This window comes from Mustelus asterias, chromosome 10, assembly GCF_964213995.1.
Source record: "Mustelus asterias chromosome 10, sMusAst1.hap1.1, whole genome shotgun sequence".
NCBI classification, from domain to species: Eukaryota; Metazoa; Chordata; class Chondrichthyes; order Carcharhiniformes; family Triakidae; genus Mustelus; species Mustelus asterias.
Window position 1 is genome coordinate 108,263,972 of NC_135810.1, and position 25,664 is coordinate 108,289,635.

The 25,664-nt window shown below is 46.3% G+C and overlaps 1 protein-coding gene across 1 annotated transcript in view; it reads right to left on the minus strand.

The window, feature by feature from the left end:
- Positions 1-25,664, minus strand: part of gabrb3 (gamma-aminobutyric acid type A receptor subunit beta3) — a 359,120-nt gene that overhangs the window by 23,405 nt on the left and 310,051 nt on the right. The window contains exons 7-8 of the mRNA XM_078222876.1: positions 11,081-11,233; positions 3,379-3,623 (exon numbers count right to left, since the gene is read on the minus strand). Coding sequence (XP_078079002.1) covers positions 3,379-3,623; positions 11,081-11,233 — 398 coding nt within the window. The remainder of the gene's footprint in view (positions 1-3,378; positions 3,624-11,080; positions 11,234-25,664) is intronic.

Genomic DNA, 25,664 nt, shown 5'->3' on the forward strand with positions numbered 1-25,664 from the left:
AACAGTGGAGAGTTCTCCACCTGATTCCCATTGCCTTCAATTTTGCCAGGGTTACTTTACGCCACACTTGGTCAATTGCTGCCTTGATGTCATGGAATCCCTACAGTGCAGGAGGAGGCCATTCAGCCCATTGAGCCTGCACCGACCACAATCCCACCCAGGCCCTGTCCTAGACTCCAAGTATTTTACCCACTAATCCCCCTGACACTAAGGGGCAATTTAGCATGGCCAATCAACTTAACCTGCACATTTTTGGACTGTGGGAGGAAACCGGAGCACCCGGAGGAAACCCACGCAGACACGGGGAGAATGTGCAAGCTCCACACAGACAGTCGCCCGAGCCAGAATTGAACCCAGGTCCCTGGCATTAAGAAGCACCCCTTTTGCCTAGACGAAGGCTGCAATGAAGTCTGGAGCCAAGTGGCCAAGGCAGAACCCAGCAGCAGCCTTCTCGGGGATGATTCACCATTTTTTGATATGATCAGGGTGACAGTGGAATAATGATTGTCAAATACAATTCAGAACATTACCACCAAGAGGCCTACCTATCGTGCATCACGTGAGCCTGAATTTAGCTGGGAGGCACTCTCACCTGAAACCAGTGGAGGATGAAATTTATATATCAAAATAACATGCCAATGGCATTGCTAGGGCCCAAACACCATTTTACGCTCTTTGTGATGCCATGGGTGGCAGGGTGGCACAGTGGTTAACACTGCTGCCACATAGTGCCTGGGACCCAGGCTCGATTCCCGACTTGGGTCACTGTTTGTGTGGAGTCTGCATGTTCTCCTCGTGTCTGAGTGGGTTTCCTCCGGGTGCTCCAGTTTCCTCCCACAGTCCAAAAGACGTGCTGGTTAGGTGCATTGGCCATGCTAAATTCCCCCTCAGTATACCTGAACAGGTGGCGGAGTGTGGCGACTAGGGGATTTTCACAGTAACTTCATTGCAGTGTTAATGTAAGCCTACTTGTGACACTAATAAATAAATAATTAAATGTCTGCTTCTTCATGCCATCGATAAGCCATTGGTGGTACAGGTCGGGAGCTGGCCTTTTTGTAATGCTGCTTAATGGGGTCATAGACGATAGATAGATAAAACTGGAAGACAGCCAGCATGTTTAAGTTATTGTAGCTTACTGCACTCATTTTCTTTCCCTCGCCATCCCAATCTGCTACTTTATTGATCTTCCCCTCCAGTCAGAAATGATAATCAACCGTCTATGCTTTTGACAGAAGTGTCTGATCCAGCCTGAGCCAACATGGGGAATGGCCTCCTTCTGCCTCCAATTTCTGCCTTCGTCAGCTGAATTCCACCACGCATCCCCTGTTTGATTTACATTTGGTTACCTTGCCAAACTGGCTTTTGGCACAGAACACGGCGTTTTCTTTTAATGAGAAGCAAGGTGAGGGAAATGGCCATTCGACCCAGCAGGCATCACCTCTTCCATAGATCATGTGGAAAATACTCAATGATGGACTCTAGCCTGCGCACTTAATCTCCCGTGGCCATCTTCCAGTCTGAACACTGTCAGGCAATGTTATATAAATTTAACAGGTTGATGTTAAATCTGCTGCAAGGCTTACAACTCCCTTCAGCCCTGTGCACCGTTCTGCTCACTTTGACATGAAGGGGCATCACAAACCTTGTGGCTGCATGTGTGTGGCAACCAGGCTGATCCCCAGTGTCAGGTGAAAGAGGCTGAGGAATGTTTCGATGAGTTAGGGCACTTCAGCCTCGGATGGAGAGACTGGGGATATTGTGGTATCTCTGATATCCAATCGTAGAGAAGATGCAGGCCTGAAACAAGGCTTTAGGCTCGCTGGCAATGAGGGCACATGAAGGGTAAACTTAGACCAAGTGTGAGGAAGTATTACTTTGCATGGAGTTTGGTCACAGCTGGAAGGTAGCAAAGTGATGTACTCTGTAATGTCGTCCATCTTTTTATTCATTCATTTTACGGGATATGGACGCCGCTGGCTGGACCCAGCGTTTACTGTTCATCCCTAATTGCCCTCCACTTCAGAGGCATTTGAGAGTCAACCACATTGCTGTGGGTCTGGATTCACATGTCGGCCAGACCGGGTAAGGACAGCAGATTTCCTTCTCTAAAGGACATTAGTGAAAGAGATGGGTTCTTACAACAATCTACAATGGTTTCATCGTCATCATCAGACTTTTAATTCCAGATTTTTACTGAATCTAAATTTCATCATCTGCAGTGGTGGGATTCGAACCCAGGTCCCCAGAGCATTACCTTGGGTCTCGAGCTTGTAGTCTAGTGACAATACCACAATGCCACTGCCTGCCCCTCACACAAACCACAGCAGTTCAAGAAGGCAGCTCACCATCATCTTCTCAAAGATAATTAAGGATGGGTAATAAATGCTGCCCCAGCCAGCAATGCTGACATCCTGTGAATGAATAAACTCAAAATAAAGGGTTGGCTGTATGGATGAGATCAAACAGGCGAAAGGGCATTCATCACCTGAATTTGCCCTGTGAATTATCTGTGTATACTTTGTCCAACAAACCAAGTTTGAACCGGATATTCATATAGCTCATTTGCAAAGGTATTGATTATCTCAGCAACAACTTTTACAATTGGGCGTTTGGTCCATTATTCTGTATTAATTAAATGATATTTTCTCTTCGGTCATTCGCCGCCCTGGCAAACACAAACATGTATCAAACTCTATCGAGGGTTGATTTAACTTTTGTTCGTGGTACGCAACCACTGGCAGCCAATCTGCCGCTCGTTTATATAACATGTCCAACCATCCTTTCCATTGAGGTCAAAAGGGGAGGCGATAGCCTAGTGGTATTATCGCTAGACGGTTCATGCAGAAACTCAGCTAATGTTCTGGAAACCTGGGTTCAAATCCCGCCACGGCAGATGGCGGAATTTGAATTCAAAGAAAAATATATGGAATTAGAAATTGACTGATGACTGTAGAAGCATTGTCGATTGTTGGATAAACCCATCCGGTTCACGAGTGCCCTTTAGGGAAGGAAATCTGCTGTCCTTATCTGGTCTGATCTACATGTGATTCCAGAGTCACAGCAATGTGGTTTACTCTCAACTGCTCTCCGAAATGGCCTTGCAAGCCACTCAGTTCAAGGACAACCAGGAATGAGCAATAAATGCTGACCAGCCAGCGATGCTCATGTCCCACGAATGAATTTTAAAAAAAGAAAGTTAGAAGTGGGGTGTGTAAAGGATATGTAATCCACCACCATCTATTTTCTATGACCAGTGAAGGTTGAGGTCAGTCCTTAGGCTGAGTATATTGCCCAGGTATATTGGTGACACTCAATGAGAAAGGTACAGGAAAGAAGCACTTCCCACAGTGACAGAAAGAAATAACTTTTCCTTACCCTATTGCCCTCGTACTTGTGTCGACCATTGTTGCCTTTAGTTGCTTTCTCTGCCAGTTTCTTCTGCATCTGCGGACCTCTCCCAAAGAAGATGTAGTTGACAAAAGCGTATTCGAGTAAGGCCAAGAAAACAAACACAAAACAGCCCATCAAGTACAAATCGATAGCTTTGACATAGGGGATCTTTGGAAGGGTCTCTCTCAGATGGGTGTTGATGGTTGTCATCGTCAGCACAGTGGTGATTCCTAGAAACAATTACAAATAGGATTTAGTAACCTGTGTGTCATAGTAAAAACAGAAAATGCTGAACAAACTCAACAGGTCTGGCAATATCTGTGGAGAGAGAGATAGAGTTAATGGGTTGGATTTTGCGGCCTTGCTCGTTCCAAAACCATAAAATCCCACCCAACGTCAACAGACCTTTCCACTGTTTGCCCCTCTCCTGCTCCAATTCTCATGGCGGGTGGGGCGGTAAAATTCCGGCTGACATTTTGAGTCCATATGACTGCGATGCTGAGAATGGGCATTCTGCAGCTGCCAAATTACTTTTACATGGGCGGCACGGTGGCACAGTGGGTTAGCACTGCTGTCTCACAGCGCCAGGGACCCCGAGTTCAATTCCCGGCTTGGGTCACTGTCTGTGCGGAGTCTGCACGTTCTCCCTGCGTCTGTGTGGGCTTCCTTCAGGTGCTCCAGTTTCCTCCCACAGTCCGAAAAACATGCCGGTCATGTGCATTGGCCATGCTAAATTCTCCCTCCGTGTACCCGAACAGGCGACGGAGTGTGGTGACTGGGGGGGGTTTTACAGTAACTTCATTGTAGTGTGAATGTCAGCCTACTTGTGACACTGAGAAATAAACTTAAAACTTAGAGTAAACCTCTTTGGGATAGTTGCAACAAAATGGGGGAAAGAAAGGATGGGATTTGTGATGTAATTCAACTGCGGTACACAAAAAAGCCTTCATTTTTACCCCTCTTATCTTGAAGATGTTGACTTAATCTGGGAATATGGTCCCATAGAAACCATACAGTGCAGAAGGAGGCCATTTGGCCGTCGAGTCTGCTCCGACAACAATCCCACCTAGTTCCTATCCCTGTAACTCTACATGTTTACCCTGCTAATCCCTCTAACCTATGCATCTTGGGACACTAAGGGGCAACTTAGCATGATCAGTACACCTAACCCACCCATCTTTGCACTGTGGAAGGAAACCGGAGCACCCGGAGGAAACCCACACAGATACGGGGAGAACATGCAAACTCCACACAGACAGTGATCCAAGCCGGGAATCGAACCTGGATCTCTAGAGCTGTGAGGCAGCAGTGCTAACTACTGTGCCACCGTGCCACACTTGGGCAATTATCATCCTGCCAACCCATCTATTATCCTAGCTTGAATATGACCAGTGATTGGCCACAGATTTTGAACAGCTTATCATACTGTAGCAGACCATGTCCAAATGCAGCAAAAATTGGACAACATTCAGACTTGGGCGGAGAAGTGGCAGGTTACATTTATACCACACAAGTCAATGACCATATCCAACAAGACAAAATCCAACCACCTGCCCTTGACATTCAATGGCATTACCATCGCTGAATCCTCTATCAATATCCTGCGGGTTAACATCGACTAGAAACTTAACTGGACTAACCGTATAAACACTGTGGCGATCAGAGTAGGTCCAAGGCTTGGAGTTCTGCAGAGAGTAACCCATCTCCTGACTCCCCAAAACCTGTCCTCGATCTATAAGGCATGAGTCAGGAGTTCGATGGAATTTTCCCCACTTGCTTAGATGGGTGCAGCTCCAACAACACACAAGAAGTTGAACACCATCCAGGACAAAGCAGCCTGCTTGATTGGCACCACATCCACCACCTTAAACATTCACTCCTTCCACCATCAATGTAAGGTGGCAGCTGTGTGTATCATCTACAAAATGCTCTACAGGAACTCAACAAGGTTCCTTTGGCTTTGACAGTGTCTTCCAGACCTGCAACATCTACCAGGAAGAGGGACAAGGGCAGCTGACATGTGAGCACACCACCACCAGGAAGTTCCCCTCTAAGCCACACATCATCCCGATTTAAGGTTTATAAGTTTATTTATTAGTGTCACAAGTAGACTCATATTAACACTGCAATGAAGTGACTGTGAAAATCCTCTAGTCGCCACACTCCGGCGCCTGTTCTGGTACACTGAGGGAGAATTTAGCATGGCCAATGCACCTAATCAGCATATCTTTCGGACTGTGGGAGGAAACCGGAGCACACGGAGGAAACCCACACAGACACGGGGAGAATGTGCAGACTCCACACAAACAGTGACCCGAACACTGGAACCTGGCGCTGCGAGGCAGCTGTGTGAACCACTGTGCTATCACTGTGCCGACTTGGAAATACATCACCATTCCTTCACTGTCGCTGGGTCAAACACTTGGAACTCCCTCCCTAACAGCAGTGTGGGTGTACTTATACCATATGGACTGCAGCGAGTCAAGAACGTGCTTGCCACCACCTTCGCCGGGGCAATTAGTGATGGACAATAAATGCTGGCCGTGCCAACAACTCCCACATCACATGAAAGAATCAGTAAAATAAAAGGACAAAGAGAGGCTGATGGAATAAGTGGCGACATGACAGACGAAATTCAGGAAAAGTGTGCAGAGATATATTCTGGTACAAAGATAGAGGGGAAACAATACAAGCTAAATATTCCAATTTTAAAAGGGGTGAAAGAACAGAGAGCATATTTGAGAACAAATCTTTGACAGGAGAACAATGCAGGCAATAAAACATATATGATCTTGGGCTTTATATACAGGGATTATAGGGTAGAAAGGCCAAGATGTTATGCTAAACCTAAACACAACACTAGTTTGGCCACAGCTGGAATATTGAGCTCAATTCTGTGCACTACATATTAGGAAGAATGTGAAGATTTACTAGAATGGTTCCAGGGATTAAGAATTAGACTGGAGAAGCTGGGGTCATTTTCCTTGGAGCAGAGAAGGTTGAGGAATCACAGTAGAATCCAGAGTGCAGAAGGAGGCCATTCGGCCCATCGAGCCTGCACTGACAACAATCCCACCCCATAATTCCACATATTTACCTTTCCAATCCCCTTCGCACTAAGGGGCAATTTAGCAAGGCCATTCCATCTAACCCGCACATCGTTTGGAAATCGGAAATCGGAGCACCCGGAGGAAACCCATGCAGACACGGGGAGAATGTGCTGACTCTGCACAGACAGTGACCCAAGCCGGGAATTGAACCCGGGTCCCTGGCGCTGTGAGGCAGCAGTGTTAACCACTGTGTCACTGTGCCACCCCCATGAGAGATGTGATAGAGGTGTTCAAAATCTTGGAGCACTTTGATGGAGTAAAGAGGGATTCTTTCCAATGGCTGAAAAGTAGATAAACAGTGGGCACCAGAGTGAAGGTGATGAGGAAAAGAATCAGAGACAACGTGAGGATAAAGGTTTGAACTCGGAGAGTGGTTACGATTTGGAATGTACTGCCTGATAGGGCGAGGGAGGGGTACAGATTTAATAGTATTCTTCAAAAGGGAATTGAATAAACAATTGAAGGAGAAAGGTTGCAGAGATACGAGAATAAAGCAGGTAAATGAATCAACTGGATTGCTCTTTAAAAGCGCCAGTACAGATCCAATGGGCCAAATGGCCTATTGTGCCGTACAATTCCATGAGTTTAATGATTCTATGTTGGCAGAGTGTATTACCTAGGGAAATACCTCCATCTAAGTGGGAGAATCATCTGCTGCTGATACTGATGGGATTTTGCAGGATATGGGTTGGAGGACACAGATTGTGATGGAAAATGTAATGGAGTGTCACGACAGCCAGCTCTTGACAGCCTCTCCAACGCCAGTTATCAAGTGATATTGGAGAATGCCAGGGGATAGAAATGATTCACAGCATAGGGAGATCTTCAAAGCTGTGAGTGCAAGTCATGGCTCGGTTCAGTCATTTTTGATTTTGATTTGATTTATTATTGTCACATGTATTAGCATACAGTGAAAAGTATTGTTTCTTGCGCGCTATACAAACAAAGCAAACTGTTCATAGAGAAGGAAACGAGAGAATGCAGAATGCAGTGTTACAGTCATAGATAGGGTGTAGAGAAAGATCAACTTAATACAAGGCAGGTCCTTTTAAAAGTCTGACAGCAGCAGGGAAGAAGCTGTTCTTGAGTCAGTTGGTACGTGACCTCAGACTTTTGTATCTTTTTCCCGACGGAACATGGTGGAAGAGAGAATGTCCGGGGTGCGTGGGGTCCTTAATTATGCTGGCTGCTTTGCTGAGGCAACAGGAAAAGTAGACAGAGTCAATGGATGGGAGACTGGTTTGCGTGATGGACTGAGCTTCATTCATGACCTTTCGTAGTTCCTTGTGGTCTTGGGCAGAGCGGGAGCCATACCAAGTTGTGATACAACCTGAAAGAATGCTTTCTGTGGTGCATTTGTAAAAGTTGGTGAGAGTCGTAGCTGACATGCCAAATTTCCTTATTGTCACATATATTAACATATAGTGAAAAGTATTGTTTCTTGCGCGCTATACAGACAAAACATACCATTCATAGAGAAGGAAAGAAGAGAGTGCAGAATGTTATAGTCATAGCTAGAGTGTAGTTTTAGAAGCATAGAACAAAAGTAAAAGCTAGAATTAGAGGGTATGCTGGGCACAGCTTGCGAGAAGTCGCCATGCTCTGGTGCCATGTATAAGGCAGTAGGCAAAATGGTCAAAAAGGAAACACAACAGCAGAAACTGTCCCCTTTCACAATCTTAAGACGTTGATGTTGGTCGAGGGATAAAATTAAAAATAACAATTCCATTTCTACAAAGTCTCATCAAAAATGAAATCCATACATTTGGGTCCACGATGAATGCAGTTTTTATATGCTCTGCTCAGCATGATGTTGCTGTATACATTTCCGTGGCACACATTTTCTGAAATCTAATATTAGGAGTCATTAGGGAGTCCAAAAAGTTTAACTGTTCCAGCTTCCAAGATTCTGGTCTCCAAGATAAATTGGATAATTTGAATTAGAAATATGTAACCATACTATAGCTTGAACCAATGATGTTGATCTAAGAATGCAACTACAAAGATAAGGGATGGAATTCTCCCAAAAAATTCGAAGTGTCGAATTCGTGTGAAAACTGGAGTAATTCATGCTGTTTTTTTCAGTGGGAGTTCAGAGAAGAATCTCCCACACTCTGTGCACCGCAGAGGCCACCAGTGTGAATATCATTAAATTTCAGGGGGCGGGGCTTATTCCCACTGGAGAGGCTGAAACCAGCGCGCTGAGCGGGTCACTGCGGCATGGCTGATCTCCCGATTGTTGGCCAGCCCCATGACCCCCGCAACACCAGTTCTCTGCCCCTCCACGGCCTGATCGCTGGCCCCCTGACCATTCCCGGGCCCAGACCCGATCCTATCCCTCCTGGCCCGCTGCGATCTTGAGCCCCCCCCCCCATCCCAATTCCAATCACTCACACAACAGTAACCCAACCCCCATCCCCCCCCGCTCCCCCGCAGTCCCAACCCCCACAGGCCGCCCACCCCCCAGCAGACTGACCAAGGTGTTTCCTGAGGCATTGGCATTTTGCCCCTTGGGCAGTGCCAGAGATGGGCCGATTGGCCTCCTTCTGCACTGTAGGGATTCTATGATTCTCCCCTACGTACTCTATGAATGGAATGCTTTGTCTGTATAGCTCGCAAGAAACAATACATTTCACTGTATCCAAATACATGGGCAGCATGATGGCACAGTGGTTAGCATTGCTGTCTCACAGCGCCAAGGACCCGTGTTCGATTCCTGGCTTGGGTCACTGTGTGGAGTTTGCACGTTCTCCTCGTATCTGCATGGGTTTACTCCGGGTGTTGCGGTTTCCTCCCACAGTCTGAAAGATGTGCTGGTTAGGTGCAGTGGCCATACTAAAATTCTCCCTCAGTGTACCCGAACAAGCGCCAGAGTGTGGCGACTAGGGGATTTTCACAGTAACTTCACTGCAGTATTAATTTAAGCCTACTTGTGACACTAATAAATAAACTTATGTGACAATAATAAATCAATTCAATTCAATAAACGGCGATATTGTTCCAAGTCAAGATGGGATGTGACATTGAAGGGAGTTGCAGTTGATGTAACCATGTGTGTTTGCTGCCCTTGCCCTCCTAGGTGGTAGAGCTTGTGGGTTTGGAACGTGCTGTCGAAAGAGACTTGAGCTGCAGTTCTTCTTGTATATTGTACACATTGATGCCACTGGTGAAGGGAATGAATGTTTCAGGTCGTGGATGGGGTGCCAATCAAGTTGGCTGCTTTGTCCTGGATGGTGGCAAGCTTCATGATTGTTGTTGGAGCTGCACTCATCATGGCAAGTGGAAAATATGCTATCACACTGCTGACTTGTGCCTTGTAGATGGTGGACAGGCTTTGGGGGGGTCAGGAGGTGAATTACTCACCACAGAATTCCCAGCCTCTCACCTGCTCTTGCATCCACTGTGTCTGTTATGACCGACCAATTCAGTTTCTGGTCAATGCTGACCCCCAGGATGTTAATAGTCGGAGATTCAGCAATGGTAATGCCTCTGAACATCAAGGAGGGGAGGGGGGATGCTTAGATTCTCTTTTGTTGGAGATGGTACAGTAAGTAGTCTCACAACACCAGGTTAAAGTCCAACAGGTTTATTTGATAGCACGAGCTTTCGGAGCACCGCTCCTTCATCAGGTAAGTGGCACTGGACCGATGGGCCTGCTTCCATGCTGCAAACCTCTATGACTCTATGGTCGGCATGGACACAATGGGCCAAAGGGCCTCTTTTTGTGCCATCAAACTCTACGGGCAGGATTTACCGGCTGCACTCACCCCAAGACCGGGATTTCCCGCCCGAAGTCAAAGGACCTTTCATGGTCGGCCGAATTTTCTGTCCCGCCCGCTACGATTCTTGTGGCAGGCAGGACAGGAAAATTTCATCCTATGACTCCATCTGCGGGATTTTCCGGTCACGCTCGTCCCAAAGTCAGAAAATCCCGCCCGAGGTCAACGGACGTTTGCACAGTCGGTGTTCTGCCCGCTACGATTCCCCTGGCGGGCAGGACGGTAAAAGTCCAGTGTATGACTCTATGGGCGAGATCGTAAAATCCCACCCGAGGCCAACGGAGATTTCTGTTCTGGGAACTTCGCCCGCTCCGATTCCAGGGCGGACGAGGTGCTAGAGTTTCGGCCTATGTCTGTCGAACCTGAGTTCAGAGTTCAAGACCTTGCCCCGCCGACAGTTTGTGGCTATTGATTAGGATTCAGTTTATCTGCACTTTGATAGCCTCCCTCGAGTCTTTGTCTGCTTCGTGTCAGAATTCTGACCTTTACTCCGAATAACATCAGTTGGAATCTGGCAGAACTATCTCTCAGCAGTAAGTGCAAGACAGATACACTGCAATTTATCTGTATAAAAAAGCAGGAGAAAGGTGGTACAACTATCAATGGTCTGCACAGTAATTATTCTATGTTTAAATATTATCAGTTTAGCGGGAGCATGACAGACTTATTCACAGCCTTCCATCATTTACTGTGCTGTACATCGGATGCTGAAGTGTCATCAAGTATATTTCATTCTGCCCGCCTGTGGTATTTATTAAAAATAAAGTATATACATTTTCTCCTACAGTTGGCACTTACCCAAAGCAACTCTCGCAGCAGAAGCATCATAATTGATCCAGAATGACACCCAGGAAAGAATTGTAATCAGTATAGATGGCATGTACGTTTGAAGGATGAAGTAACCAATATTTCTCTTTAGCTTGAAGCTCAGTGACAGCCTTGGGTACGCACCTGAGAACACAAACGAGCAAAGTGCCATTTAATATCGGAAGCATGACCAGAGACAGTCCACACTCACTGGGGTAGTCTCCAAGGACGCGGGAAGTGTCTGAAGTTCTGCTCTGGCATGTAAATAATAATCTGATCTTGTTACGTATAATGAGCATTTAATTTCTCAATCAGACCATAATTCCTCATCAGAAATCTGTCAGGACGGACGAACCGTCACGATGAAAACAACAAGAAACTACAAAGGGTCGTGAATGTAGCCCAATCCATCATTCAAACCAGCCTCCCATCCATTGACTCTGTCTACACTTCCTGCTGCCTCGGCAAAGCAGCCAGCATAATTAAGGACCCCACACACCCCGGACATTCTTTCTTCCACCTTCTTCCGCTGGGAAAAAAAATACAAAAGTATGAGGTCACGTACTCAAGAACAGCTTCTTCCCTGCTGCCGTCAGACTTTTGAATGGACTTACCTCACATTAAGTTGATCTTTCTCTACACCCTAGCCATGACTGTAAGACTACATTCTGTACTCTCTCCTTTCCTTCTCTATGTACGGTATGCTATGTCTATATAGCGTGCAAGAAACAATACTTTTCACTGTATACTAATACAATAATAATAAATCAAATCAAATCAAATCAAAACAAGACACTTGTTTCGGCTCCCCACCCTGTTGAGATGTGAAAGTCTTGGGACGGGGTTTTCCGGCCGCTCTCGCCCCAAAACCAGAAAATCCTGCCCAAGGTCAATGGACCTTTGCCTGCTACGATTCCCATGAAAAATACCCCCCTTAAACTATTTCTTGCTGAGGCTGGCGGACTGGGGGGAGGGGGTGGAAATGTTGATTAAAAATTATTTAAAAACAGATTTTTGTTAGGGAAGCATATTATCATAGAACAGACCCGAGGAGTTGAATGGCCTACTCTTGTTCCTGTATTCCTTAGTAACAGCCAGAAACATAGGAATTAGGAGCAGAAGTAGGCAATTCAGCCCTTCGAGCCTGTTCTGCCATTCAATCAGATCATGGCTGATCTCTCCCTGGTCTCAAATCCACCTCGCCACCTGTTCCCCATATCCCTTTAACCTGTTTTTTTTATTAGAAATATATCTATCTCCTTCTTGAAACCATTGAATGATTCGGACTCCACCGTGCTATGGGGCAGCAAGTTCCACAAATTCACCACCCTCTGCGAAAAGTAGTTCCTCCTCATCTCAGTTTTAAATCTCCCACCTCTCAACCTATACCCGCGACCTCTTGTTCTAGATTGTCCCACAAGGGTAAACATTTTGTCTATGTTTATCAATGCCTTTTAGTATTTTACATACCTCGATCAGATCCCCTCTCATCCTTCTAAACTCCAGCGAATATAAGCCCTAACTGTTCAATCTCTCCTCATACATCAACCCTTTTCATCCCCGGAATCAATCCAGTGAACCTCCTCTGAACTGCCTCCAATGCCGTAACATCCTTCCCCAAATAAGGAAATCAAAACTGAACACAATACTCCAGATGTGGTCTCGCCAACACTCTATACAATTGCAACAACACGTCTCTACATTTATACTCCAGTTCTTTTGCAATAAATGCCAACATCCCATTTGCCTTTTTTATTACATCATAAACTGTAATGGGCGGCAGAATGTTTATGGGTGGCACGGTGGCACAGTGGTTAGCACTGCTGCCTCACAGCGCCAGGGGCCAGGATTCAATTCCATCTTTGGGTGAAAGTTTGTGTGGAGTTTGCACATTCTCCCCGTGTCTGCGTGTGTTTCCTCCGGGTGCTCTGGTTTCCTCCCACACTCCAAAAGAAGTACAGGTTAGGTGGACTGGCCATGCTAAATTGACCATTAGTGTCAGGGGGATTAGCAGCGTAAATATGTGGGGCTATGGGGATTGGGTTTGGGTGGGATTGTTGTCAGTGCAGGCTCGATGGGCCGAATGGCATCCTTCTGCAGGGTTTCTATGATTCCATGATTCTATGCTACATGCTGCACCTGCATACCAACTTTCTACGATTCATGAACAAGGACACACAGGAGCTAGGACAGATCCTGAGAGGTGGCATTATGTTGAACTGAACTGAGGTCGGTTGAAGCTGGGAAGGGATATGGGTGGTAGGGGAGGTTAGTGAAAAGAATTCCCCACTGCATGATGGCTAAAGGTTGCTGTTGGAACTGAGAGAGGTGAGCCACCAAATAGATCTGCTGCAAAACTGCCGTTGGTGGAAACCTGGATTTAAAGCTAAATGTGGTGGCGGGGGTAAAGACCACCGACACATTGCAACTGAGGAGGAGATTTTATAATGCATTAGGTGAGCAGTGTTAATGTGGAATAGGAGAATGTTAACACACTGTGCCTCGCTTATAAGAAAAAAAATAGATGTTGCTTTGGCTGAGAAAAGATACAACAAAAGTTCTTTATTAGAATCCCTGCAGTACAGAAGGAGGCCATTTGGCCCATCGAGTTTGCACCGACTCTCTGAAGGGGCATCTTACCCTATCCCTACAACTCCATGTATTTACCCCACTAATCCCCTAATCTTCACATCTTGGGACACTAAGGGGCAATTTAGCATGGCCAATCCATCTAACCTGCACATCTTGGGACATTGAGGGGCAATTTAGCATGGCCAATCCGTCTAACCTGCACATCTTGGGACACTAAGGAGCTATTTAGCATGGCCAATCCATCTAACCTGCACATCTTTGGAGTGTGGGAGGAAACCGGAACACCCGGAGGAAACCCACGCAGACGCGGGGAGAATGTGTAAACTCCACACTGACAGAGACCCGAGGCCAGAATTGAACCCGGGTCCCTGGCACACGAGAGGCAGTCGTGTTAACCACTGTGCCATGCGTGCTGCCCTGTGAAGAATGATCTCTGGATAAATATGTTGTTTTCCAGTTCCTGTCTGGTGGACTGTGATTTTCTACTTATCGAGGTGAATCGGCGTCAGAACTGGTTTAACGGCCGGGACGACAAAGCCAAGGGCGTAAAAGTGTGGGGGAGAAAACTTGGTGCTCGAGTTGCCCATTGGCTCAAAGAGTTTGAGGCAAATCGTTCATTTTGCATTGCGGGCGGTGCAGGCATCAACGAGCTCCGATCGATGGACACCAGACCCCCGCGTGGATATTTTCATCATAATCAATGAACCAACTTAAAGTAAATAGCTGCTGTTAACACAGTTATAACATCAATGTATGTTTCAGATACGGAATTGATTTTTATTCTCCCCCCCGGAAATTAATTGAAGCGGCGCTTATTCCGTGCATGTAGACTGACACCAGGTCGTTGTGGTGTGAGATGGCCAATATTGACCTATTGAGTGCCCAGGCTCCTGTGGGTTTCATTCCACACAGTGGAGTATTTAGGGTGCATGGTGTTAGCTTCCTGCCCTATGATATTCTATACAGCTAGTCCATTTATTTCAAAAGGGTTCAAGGCTGCGCTTAAATACTGGAGGCAGGAACCAGTGAGCTAAAAATAGGCCGTGGAAGGAATTAAACCCTCGGGGGTACTGCAGTGTTGGCCGCGCCCATTCTGGAGCTGAATGGTGAAATGGGAGGTACAAATTTTTTTTTTTTAAACTCGCCTGCCATCATTCAAACAAAGCAATGTCAGATTGGGAAAGGGACAGGCAATTAATGAAACTGTTTTCTCTTTTTTTCTTCCCAGGGAAAAACAAAGCAAGCCACTAAGTACAGGTCAGGCATTCCAGATTTCTGCTGCGATTTCCGTGGGTGGGAGAGGGTTGCCATGGCTCCTGCGGTTGCCATGGTGAGAAGTTGCATCACTGTCACACAAAAAGACAGTGAACAAACTGCTCCGGAAAACACTGAACTGAGGGCTTCTTTAACACTGCAGTGCCGCTGCCAATAGCAGCTCCGAGATAAATCAGGCAGCTTTGCTTTCCACCCAGAGAGGTGGTTTCCCTGGGCTCCTCTCAGGACAACAGCGCGTCTCGCGTCTCCCCCGTTGCCTCGCCTGGGTTTTGAGGTTCCATTGGTCGGGCTGCCACATGAAGTTATCCATTTGCGAGCAAACCCTCATGCGCGGCTGTGTGTCTGCCGCCTCTGCTGCTGTAGAACGCTCTCTGCAACACAAACAGGCAGATTCCACCGCACTGACAGCTCAGGTTATTACACAAACCACTTTCACTTCAGTAGAGAAGCACTATGTGACAGGCGGGTTGCAGTGAGTTGGCGTACTAATGCACTGCGCAGCAAAGACATAGCGGGGGATTTGGTGTCTACAAATCCTGAGGTGGTGAGGGAGTCAAAGGATGTTTACAGCACAGCTGGAGGCCATTCAGCCCATCACATTTGTGCTGTCTCTTTGAAGAGCAATTCACTTCATGCCATTCTGCCTCCTTCTCCACCTAGCCCTGTGTTTCATTCTTTTTTGGATATTAATCCCTCTTGAATATTTCAGTTGAACCTGCCTCCACCACGCTCTCTGGCAGTGCATTCCAGATTCTTACTACTTGCTGCATGAAAACTATTTATCTCATGTCACCGTTGTTTCTTTTGTCTAAAACCTGTGTCCACTAAGTTCTCCATCTTACCACCGACACGAACAATTCCCCCACCCCACCCCCATCTACTCTATCCAGACCCCTCATGATTGTGAATACCTCCCTCAATTCTCCTCTCAACCTTCTCTTCTCCAAGAGTGGCACGGTGGCACAGTGGTTAGCACTGCTGCCTCACAGCGCCAGGGACTCGGGTTTGATTCTGGCCTTGGGTGATTGTATCTGTGTGGAGTTTGCACATTCTCCCAATGTCTGCGTGGGTTTCCTCCCACAGCCCAAACATGAGCAGGTTCAGTGGATTGGCCATGCTAAGTTACCCCATAGTGTCCAAAGATGTGCAGGCTAGATGGATTGGCCATGCTAAATTGCCCCTTAGTGTTCAAAGATGTGTAGGTTAGATGGATTAACCATTTTAAATGCACAGAGTTATGAGGATAGAGCAGAGGGGAGGGCCTGGGTAGCTGCTCTCTTGGAGCGTCAGTGCAGACTCAATGGGCTGAATGGCCTCTTTCTGCACTGTCAGGATTCTATGGTTTTATGATGAACAACACCAGCTTCTCCAATCTATCCGTGTAACTGAAGTTCCTCATCCCTGGAACCATTCCTGTGAATCTTTACTGCACTCTCTCGAATGCCTTCACAACCTTCATAAAGAGCCCCAGACTGGACACTATACTCAGATTGGGACTGAACCAGTGTTTCTTAGAACCTTAACGTTAGGGCTTTTGTCCTCTGATTCCCTGCTGATAAAGCCTAGGATACAGAGTGTGCTTTATTATCTCTCAACCTGTCCTGCCATCTTCAATGATTTACGCCTATTTACACATCAGCCGGCGGCATCTGAGGTGTTTCTCTGCACAGAAGAAAGAAAAAACAGACAGCGACCCATGCTATGTCTATGATTCTATGATTATGCCGCTAGTCTCCTTGTTTGGGGTAGGGCGGGCAGAACATTCAGCTTCAAAGAAGAAGAGAATGGAGGGAGAAGGTGCCAAATGGGTGTCTGATCCACTGTCAACCCCCACACACATTGACTGATCCATCAAACATCAAAGTTCTGCTCAGAGGAGTAGAATTTTTTTTTTGATTTACTATTGTCACATGTATCAGTATACAGTGAAAAGTATTGTTTCTTGCGCGCTATACAGCCAAAGCATACCATTCATAGAGAAGGAAATGAGAGAGTGCAGAATGTAGTGTTACAGTCATAGCTCGGGTGTAGGGAAAGATCAACTTAATGCAAGGTAAGTCCATTCAAAAGTCTGACAGCAGCAGGGAAGAAGCTGTTCTTGAGTCGGTTGGTACGTGACCTCAGACTTTTGTATCTTTTTCCCGAAGGAAGAAGGTGGAAGAGAGAATGTCCGGGGTGTGTGGGGTCCTTAATTATGCTGGCTGCTTTGCCAAGGCAGTGGGAAGTGTAGACAGGGTCAATGGATGGGAGGCTGGTTTGCGTGATGGATTGGGCTACATTCACGACCTTTTGTAGTTTCTTGCGGTCTTGGGCAGAGTAGGAGCCATACCAAGCTGTGATACAACCAGAAAGAATGCTTTCTATGGTGCATCTGTAAACGTTGGTGGGAGTCATAGCTGACATGCCAAATTTCCTTAGTCTTCTGAGAAAGTAGAGGCGTTGGTGGGCTTTCTGAACTATAGTGTCGGCATGGGGGGACCAGGACAGGTTGTTGGTGATCTTGACACCTAAAAACCTGAAGCTCACGACCCTTTCTACTTCGTCCCCATTGATGGAGACAGGGGCATGTTCTCCACTATGCTTCCTGAAGTCGATGACAATCTCCTTCGTTTTGTTGACATTGAGAGAGAGATTATTGTTGCCGCACCAGTTCACCAGATTCACTAGAATTGCTATTGAGGCTGGGCTTCTTGACCACTGGGTCAAAGGGCATTCAAATGAGCACTGGCTCCAACAAGGCACCACAGTATCGGGCAGCCTCGCTGGCTTCAAAGATGTAATGGTAGGTTGATTTGAAGTTCCCCTTGAGCACGTGACCTCAAACTCAATCTCCATGGACTCTTAGCTTTCCTTTCTGTTTTCTTCCTGGCATGTGTATCATGAGTAAAGAGAGAGTTGGCTTGATTTACTATCATTTCCCATCTGCTGTGCATTAAGGGTTAAAGTTTATTTACTAGTGTCACAAGTAGGCTTACACTAACACTGCAATGAAGTTACTGTGAAAATCCCCTTGTTGCCACACTCCGGCACTTGTTTGGGTACACTAAGGGAGAATTTAGCATGGCCAACACACCTAACCAGCACGTCTTTCAAACTGTGGGAGGAAACCAGGGCACCCGGAGGAAACCCATGTAGACACTGGGGAGAATGTGCAGATTCTGCTCAGACAGTGACCTAAGCCGGGGATCGAATCCCGGTCCCTGGCACTGTGAGGCAGCAATGCTAACCACTGTGCCACAATGCCACCCTAGTTGAAATGGTTGGAAAGAATATACAAGATTGGTGTAACTTTAGTGTCAGTGAGAAGCAATTATTGTGTGTTTAAATTTGACTTCCTGGATGCCCCTTACAGGTAGCCCCATGGATTATCTATGCTGCTCCTATCGCCCTGCATCCTTCATGGGTACCATCTCAGTTGCTCATTGGTTCACCCATCCAGGAGGTGTGGCTTGACGAGAGCAAGAATAGATCTTTCTCACCAAAGACTGCTTCCCCCTCAACTGCTATCTCTCACCTCCACAGACAACTCAACTGTCAATTGCATTCGGAGGAAAATCCACGTGAAAACACCTGTTCAGTGTTGGTATCCATTTGCTATTGTACTTCCTGGGTGCTTCCCCGCTGATGAAACAGTTGCAGAAAGCAAGAGAATTCTGGAAGAGCACAGCAATCTCCTTATTTTATGAGGATCATAGAATCCCTACAGTGCAGAAAAGGCCATTCGGCCCATCGAATCTGCGCTGACTCCCTGACAGAGCTCTCTCCCCTGCCCGATCCCATGGTTAATCCATCTAAACGACACATCTTGCAACACTAAGGGGCAATTTAGCATGGCCAATCCCCTCACCTGCACATCTTTGGACACCAAGGGGCAATTTTGCATGGCCAATCCCCCTAACCTGCACATTTTCGCAGTGTGGGAGGAAACCGGAGCACACGGAGTAAAACCCATGCAGACACGGGGAGAACATGCAAGCTCCACACAGACATCCCAAGGCCAGAATTGAACCTGGGACCCTGGCACTGTGAGGCAGCAGTGCCACCGTTATCCTTTTGTTATTTTTCATCCTCTGTGCATGCACCATGAAACACAGGAGGATTGTGGAAAGTCCGATTTAATTTGATCATGTTTAGACAAATTTTGTCTTGGCTAATTATTGGGTTGCAGTGATTTAGGTGGTGGATTATCCATTGGGAACATAGGAATAGGGGTAGGCCCTTCAGCCCATTGAGCCTCTTCCACCATTCAATTAGTTCACGGCTGATCACCTCAAAGCCTCTTTCCTGCACAATCTCCATATCTCTTGGAACTCATTAGTCTCCAGAAATCTATCGACTTCTGTCGTGAACTTACTCAACGATTGAGCTTGCACAGTCCTCTGTGGTAGAGAATTCCAAATATTCACCATCTGAGTGAAGAAATTTCTCCTCATCTCGGTTTTAAAGTTTATTTATTAAGCACAAGTAGGCTTACATTAACACAGCAATGAAGTGATTGTGAAAATCCCCGAGTCACCACACTCCGGCGCCTGCTCGGGTACACTGAGGGAGAATTTAGCACGGCCAATACACCTAATCAGCACGTCTTTCAAACTGTGGGAGGAAACTGGAGCACCCAGAGGAAACCCACGCAAACATGGAGAGAATGTGCAAACTCCACACAGACAGTGACCCAAGCCGAGAATCGAACCCAGGTCTCTGGCGCTGTGAGGCAGCAGTGCTAACCACTGTGCCACCATTAAATGGCCTGTCTGTTACTATGAGACTACTATTATGAGTCTGGTTCTAGACTTAGCAGCGATAGTGGGGAAACATCCACCCTGTCTTGCCTTGTAAGAATCTTGTAAGTTTCAATGAGGTCACCTCTCATTCTTTGACACCCAGGGGATTACAGACCCATTCTCCACAATCTCTCCTCATAAGACAATCCTGCCATCCCAGGGATTAATCATGTGAACCCCTGTTGCACTCCTTCTAGGGCAAGTATGTTCTTCCTAAAATAAGGAGACCAAACCTCTTCATAATATTCCAGGTGCAGTCTCACCGAGGCTTGATATAACTGCAGCAAGATAACTTTACTCCTGACTCAAATTCCCTCAGGACGAAGGACAATGTTAGCTTTTCTAATTGCTTGCTACGCCTGCATGCTAACTTTTAGTGACTCATGAACAAGGACCACTCCCCCCCCAAACCCCCCCAGATCCCTTTGGACACCCACACTTCCCAACCTCTCACCATTTAAGGAATACTCTGGCTGGAATGTTACAGCCGTTCACGCCAGTGGGATTTTCCCATCCCGTTGCAGTGAACAGAGATTCAGCTGGGTGTCAAATTCTCTGACTTCGCTGCAGCGGGCACGTGAGCGTAAGATCGTACCCTCTGTCTTTCTGTTTTTTCTACTAATGTGAATAACTTCACACTTATTCACATTATATTCCATCTGATACGTTCTTGCCCATTCACTTACCCTGTCCAAATCCGCTTGAAGCCTTTTGGTATCTTCCTCACAACGTATGTTCCTAGTTTGGTGTCATCAGCAAATTTGGAAGCATTACAATTGATCCCCTCATTCAGATCATTTATATAGATTGTGAACAGCTGGGGTCCTGGCGATACCCCATTAGTAACCACCTGCCATCCTCAGAACAATCAGTTTATTCCTATTCTCTGCTTTCTATCTGTTAACCGATTCTTAATCCATAATAATATATTACCCCCAATCCTATGCACTCTAATTTTATATCATGGAAACACTACAGTGCAGAAGGAGGCCATTTGGCCCATCGTGTCTGCACTGACAACACTCCCACCCCAGGCCTTACCCCCACAACCCCACACATTTTACCCTGCTAATCCCTCTAACCTACACATCGCGGGACATTATGGGCAATTTAGCATAGCCAATCAACGTAACACGCACATCTTTGGACTGTGGGAGGAAACCAGAGCACTCGGAGGAAACCGATGCAGACACGGGGAGAACAGACAATGACCCAAGCTGGGAATCGAACCCAGGTTCTTGGAGCTGTGAGGCAACAGCGCTAATCACTGTTCCACTGTGCCGCACTTCCTGACCTGTGTGGGACTTTATCAAAAGCCTTCTGAAAATCCGAATGCACCACATCCACTGGCTCTCTTTTCTTTATGTTACAAGTAACATTCTCAAAAAACTCCAAGTTTGTTAAACATGATTTTCCTTTCACAAATCCATGTTGATTTTGCCCTTTTTTTGCTAAGTGTCCAGTTTTCAGATACTTTATAATAGATTCTAACATTTTCCCTACTGCTGACATCAGACTACCAGGTTTGTAGTTCTCCATTCTCCCTCTTCTGCCCTTCTTAAACAGTGGGATTATATTTACTCCTTTTTTTTCTGATTTCTTTCTTGAGAAACCTATCAATAGATCCAAATGTCAGCACCACAGTACATTAAAGTAAGAGTAAACTCAGAAGTGATGGTTAGGTATTGCCAGTTTTGAGTTTTCAAAGCTGGGAGACTGTAAAAGTTTGGAAAGGTTAAAGGTTAAAGGATCAGCATGATTCCATGGCTTTGAGGTGCTGGAAAGGAAGGGCGGCACGGTGGCACAGTGGTTAGCACTGCTGCTTCACAGCTCCAGGGATCTGGGTTCGATTCCCGGCTTGGGTCACTGTCTGTGCGGAGTTTGCACATTCTCCTCGTGTCTGCGTGGGTTTCCTCCGGGTGCTCCGGTTTCCTCCCACAGTCCAAAGATGTGTGGGTTAGGTTGATTGGCCGTGCTAAAATTGCCCCTTAGTGTCCTGAGATGCATAGGTTAGAGGGATTAGCGGGTAAATATGTAGGGATATGGGGTTAGGGCCTGGGTGGGATTGTGGTCGGTGCAGACTCGATGGGCCAAATGGCCTCTTTGTGCACTGTAGAGTTTCTATGATTCTATGAGCTACAGTTAGGCAAAGAGTCAAGAACTTCAAAATTATTCACTCCAAATAAGCCTCCGGGCTAATGGCACCGATGAACAGAACAGGGTGAGCTGGCCTTAGAGAGGATCCAAAGAATGTTCTCGAGAATTATCCCGGGAATGAAAGGCTTGCTATGTGATGAACGTTTGAGAACTCTGGTTTTTTACTCAATGAAATTAAGAAGGATGAGGGGCGGGGGGGGATCTCATTGAAACTTACAGAATACTGAAAGGGCCGGATAGAGTGGACATGAGGAAGGTGTTTCCATTAGTAGGAGAGGCCAGGATCCGAGGGAACAGTTTCAGAGTAAAGGGACGACACTTTAGAACCAAGATGAGGAGGAATATCTTTAGCCAGAGGGTGGTGAATTTATGGAATTCATTGCCACAGAAGGCTGTGGAGGCCAGGCATTGAGTATATTTAAGACAGAGATAGATAGGGTCTTGATTGGTAAGGGGGTCAAAGGTTACAGGGAAAAGGCAGGTGTAGTGGATTGAGAAACATATCAGCCATGATTGAATGGTAGACCAGACTTTATGGGCCGAATGGCCTAATTCCGCTCCTACATCTTATGGTCTTCTATCTTCTCTTTGCCAACTTTTTCATATGTTCATGGGGTGTGAGTAGCACTGGCAAGGCCAACATTTGTTGGACATCCTTAATTGCCTATGAGTAGGTGGTGATGAGCTACCTTCTTTAACCACTGCTGCCCATGGCAATTTGGTTACACCCACAGTGCTTGTTCAGGAGGGAGCTCCAATATTTTGAGCCAGCAAACAGGGCACACCTGGGCAATTTCCCACATTGTCAGGGAGGTGCCAATGTTGTACCTGTTCTGGAACAGCTTGGCTAAGGGTACAGTTAGATCTGAAGGACAGGTCTTCAGTACTACAGCCAGGATGTTGTCCAGGTCCACAGTTTTTGCAGTGGGCCTGGACCCCAGCCGATACAATCTTTCCTCACAGCTGCAATTTTTCAATCCTGGCAACATCCTTGAAAATTTCCTCTATACCCTCTCTGTATGATGAGGTGACTAGAACTGCACACAATACTCAAGTTATGGCCTAACTAGTGTTTTATATTGCTCCGGCATAATCTCCCTGCTCTTATATGATATGGTAAATCTCACAACACCAGGTTAAAGTCCAACAGGTTATGTGGAATCACGAGCTTTCGGAGCACTGCTCTTTCATCAGGTGAATGAGCCCTCCGAAAGCTCGTGATACCAAATAAACCTGTTGGACTTTAACCTGGTGTTGTGAGACTTCTTACTGTGCCCACCCCAGTCCAATGCTGGCATCTCCACATCATGGTTTAAATGCTATGTCTTGGCTCATAAAGGAAAGTATCCCATCTGCCTTCTTATAACGACCTTATCAACTTGCCCTGCTACCAAGTTGAAGTGTAAGTTCTCACACCATCAAATCTTGGAAACTTGCCTTCCCTTCTGTCACTAGGTCAAAATCCTGGTGCTGCTCCCTAACAGCACTGTCGGTGTATCCGCACAACCCAGGTTGCAGCAATTCAAGAGGGCAGCTCACCACCCACCTTCTCAAGAGGGCTGGTTACCAAATGTTGGCTTGGCCAGGGATGCCAACATTCCAAAATAAATGTAAGAAGTGGTCATGTGCCCGTAAAATGGTCATTTGACAGAAAGGATTTTGTAACTTCACTTTGGAGCCGAAGATAATGAGGAGAAGAACTTGCCATGAATGACATGGACAGCAGCCAATCGGAAGAACTTAACTCATTAACAGCAAAAGGAACAAACAAAATCTGACCCAATGGTTCAAGCTGTAGGCTATGCTTCTGAAAGTACAGCCTGAAATAAGACATGCCACAGTGATCAAGTCCCTGATTGGTTGCACTGCCAATATCCCCCCAACCATATCTGCCAGCCCATGAATGCCCACTTGGCATTCTCCATCAGAAATTGCCTTTACAGGAGATAACATCATCAGAGAGCCTCATGGAGAACTACACTGTCTGCTACAAAGATTCCTGGAGTTACCATACAGCATAGCTGTAGCTAAAATGTAGCTTGAAACATGATTCAACCCATAGGGCAGCACGGTGGCACAGTCGTTAGCACTGCTGCCTCATAACGCCAGGGACCCCGGTTCGATTCCAGCCTTGAATTACTGTTTGTGTGGAGTTTGCACGTTCTCCCCGTATCTGCGTGGGTTTCCCCCAGGTGCTCCGGTTTCCTCCCACACTCCAAAGATTAGGGGGATTGCCCATGCTAAATTGCCTCTTAGTGTCCAAAGATGTATAGGTTAGGTAGATTAGCCATGGTAAATGAGCAAGGTTATAGGGACAGGGTGAAAGGGAAGGTCTGTGTGGGATGCTCTTTTGGTACAGACTCAATAGGCTGAATGACCTTTTTCTGCATTGTATGGGTCTATGGTCCTACGGTTCTTAGGCTGCAACATTGCTGGTGCAATAGGGAATGACCTTTCTTTTAAGAACTTTATGCGGCATCACCTCCAGAATGCCAATGCACCCAGGCCAGCCATCCAGCTAGCATCCTCCATATATCTGAGCACATCCAAAACTCTGCTGCCAGTGTTTTAATCTGAATGAAGCTATCACCCCTGTTCTTTTTTAAAATTCTTTCACAGGATGTGGGCATTGTGAGCGGCATGGTGGCACAGTGGTTAGCACTGCTGCCTCCCAGCACCAGGGGCCCGGGTTCGATTCCCGCCTTGGGCCACTGTCTGTGTGGAGTCTGCACGTTCTCCCCGTGTCTGTGTGGATTTTCTTTGGGTGGTCTGGTTTCCTCCCACAGTCTGAAAGGTGTGCTGGTTCGGTGCATTGGCCGTGCTAAATTCTCCCTCAGTGTACCCGAACAGGCACCGGAGTGTGGTGACTCGGGGATTTTCACAGTAACTTCATTGCAGTGTTAATGTAAGCCTACTTGTGACTAATAAATAAACTTTACTTTACTTTGCTAGATAAACCAACATTTTTTGGACATCTCTAATTGCCCCAGAGAAGGTGGTGCTCCGGTTTGGCAATGCCTCCATTTTGAGTTTTTTATCCTGGTTTTCAAATCCCTCCTTGGCCTTGTTCAAATCCAAATCTGTTTCTAAGTTGTGGAGATCCCCTAGGAAACAGTGATCACAACATGGTCGGATTTAACATTCAGTTTGAGGGGGAGAATTGTGGGTCAGAAACAACTGTGCTGAATGTAAATAAGGGTAATTACAAAGGAATGAGTGCAGGGTTGGCTGGAGTGTACTGGAAAGGGAGTTTAACAGTAAAGACGATTAATCAGCAATGGCAGACATTTATGAAAATAGTTCATGACCCACAACAAAGATATATCCCAGTGACAGAACAAAGAACAATACAGCACAGGAACAGGCCCTTCGGCCCACCAAGTCTGTGATGAAGAAAGATTCTAGGAATTGGATAAATCAGCAATGGTTCACCAAGGAAGTTAAGGATAGTATTAAACTGAAAGAAAAAACATACAATGTGGCAAAGATTAATGGGAAACCAAAGGATTGAGAAAGTTTTAAAAACCAACAAAAGTTGACCAAATAAAAGGGGGTAATTTTCCCGTCCCACCTGCCACGGGAATCGTAGCGGGCAGGGGGCAGACCATCCAAAGGTCAGTTGACCTTGTGTGGGATTTTTCCGTTTTTTGTGGCGAGCGCGGCCGGAAAATCTCGCCCAAAGAGTCGGAAGATAAATATGGGGGTCAACTAACAAGTAATATAAAAACGGACAGTGAGAGCTTCTTTAAATATATAAAAAAAGAAGAAAG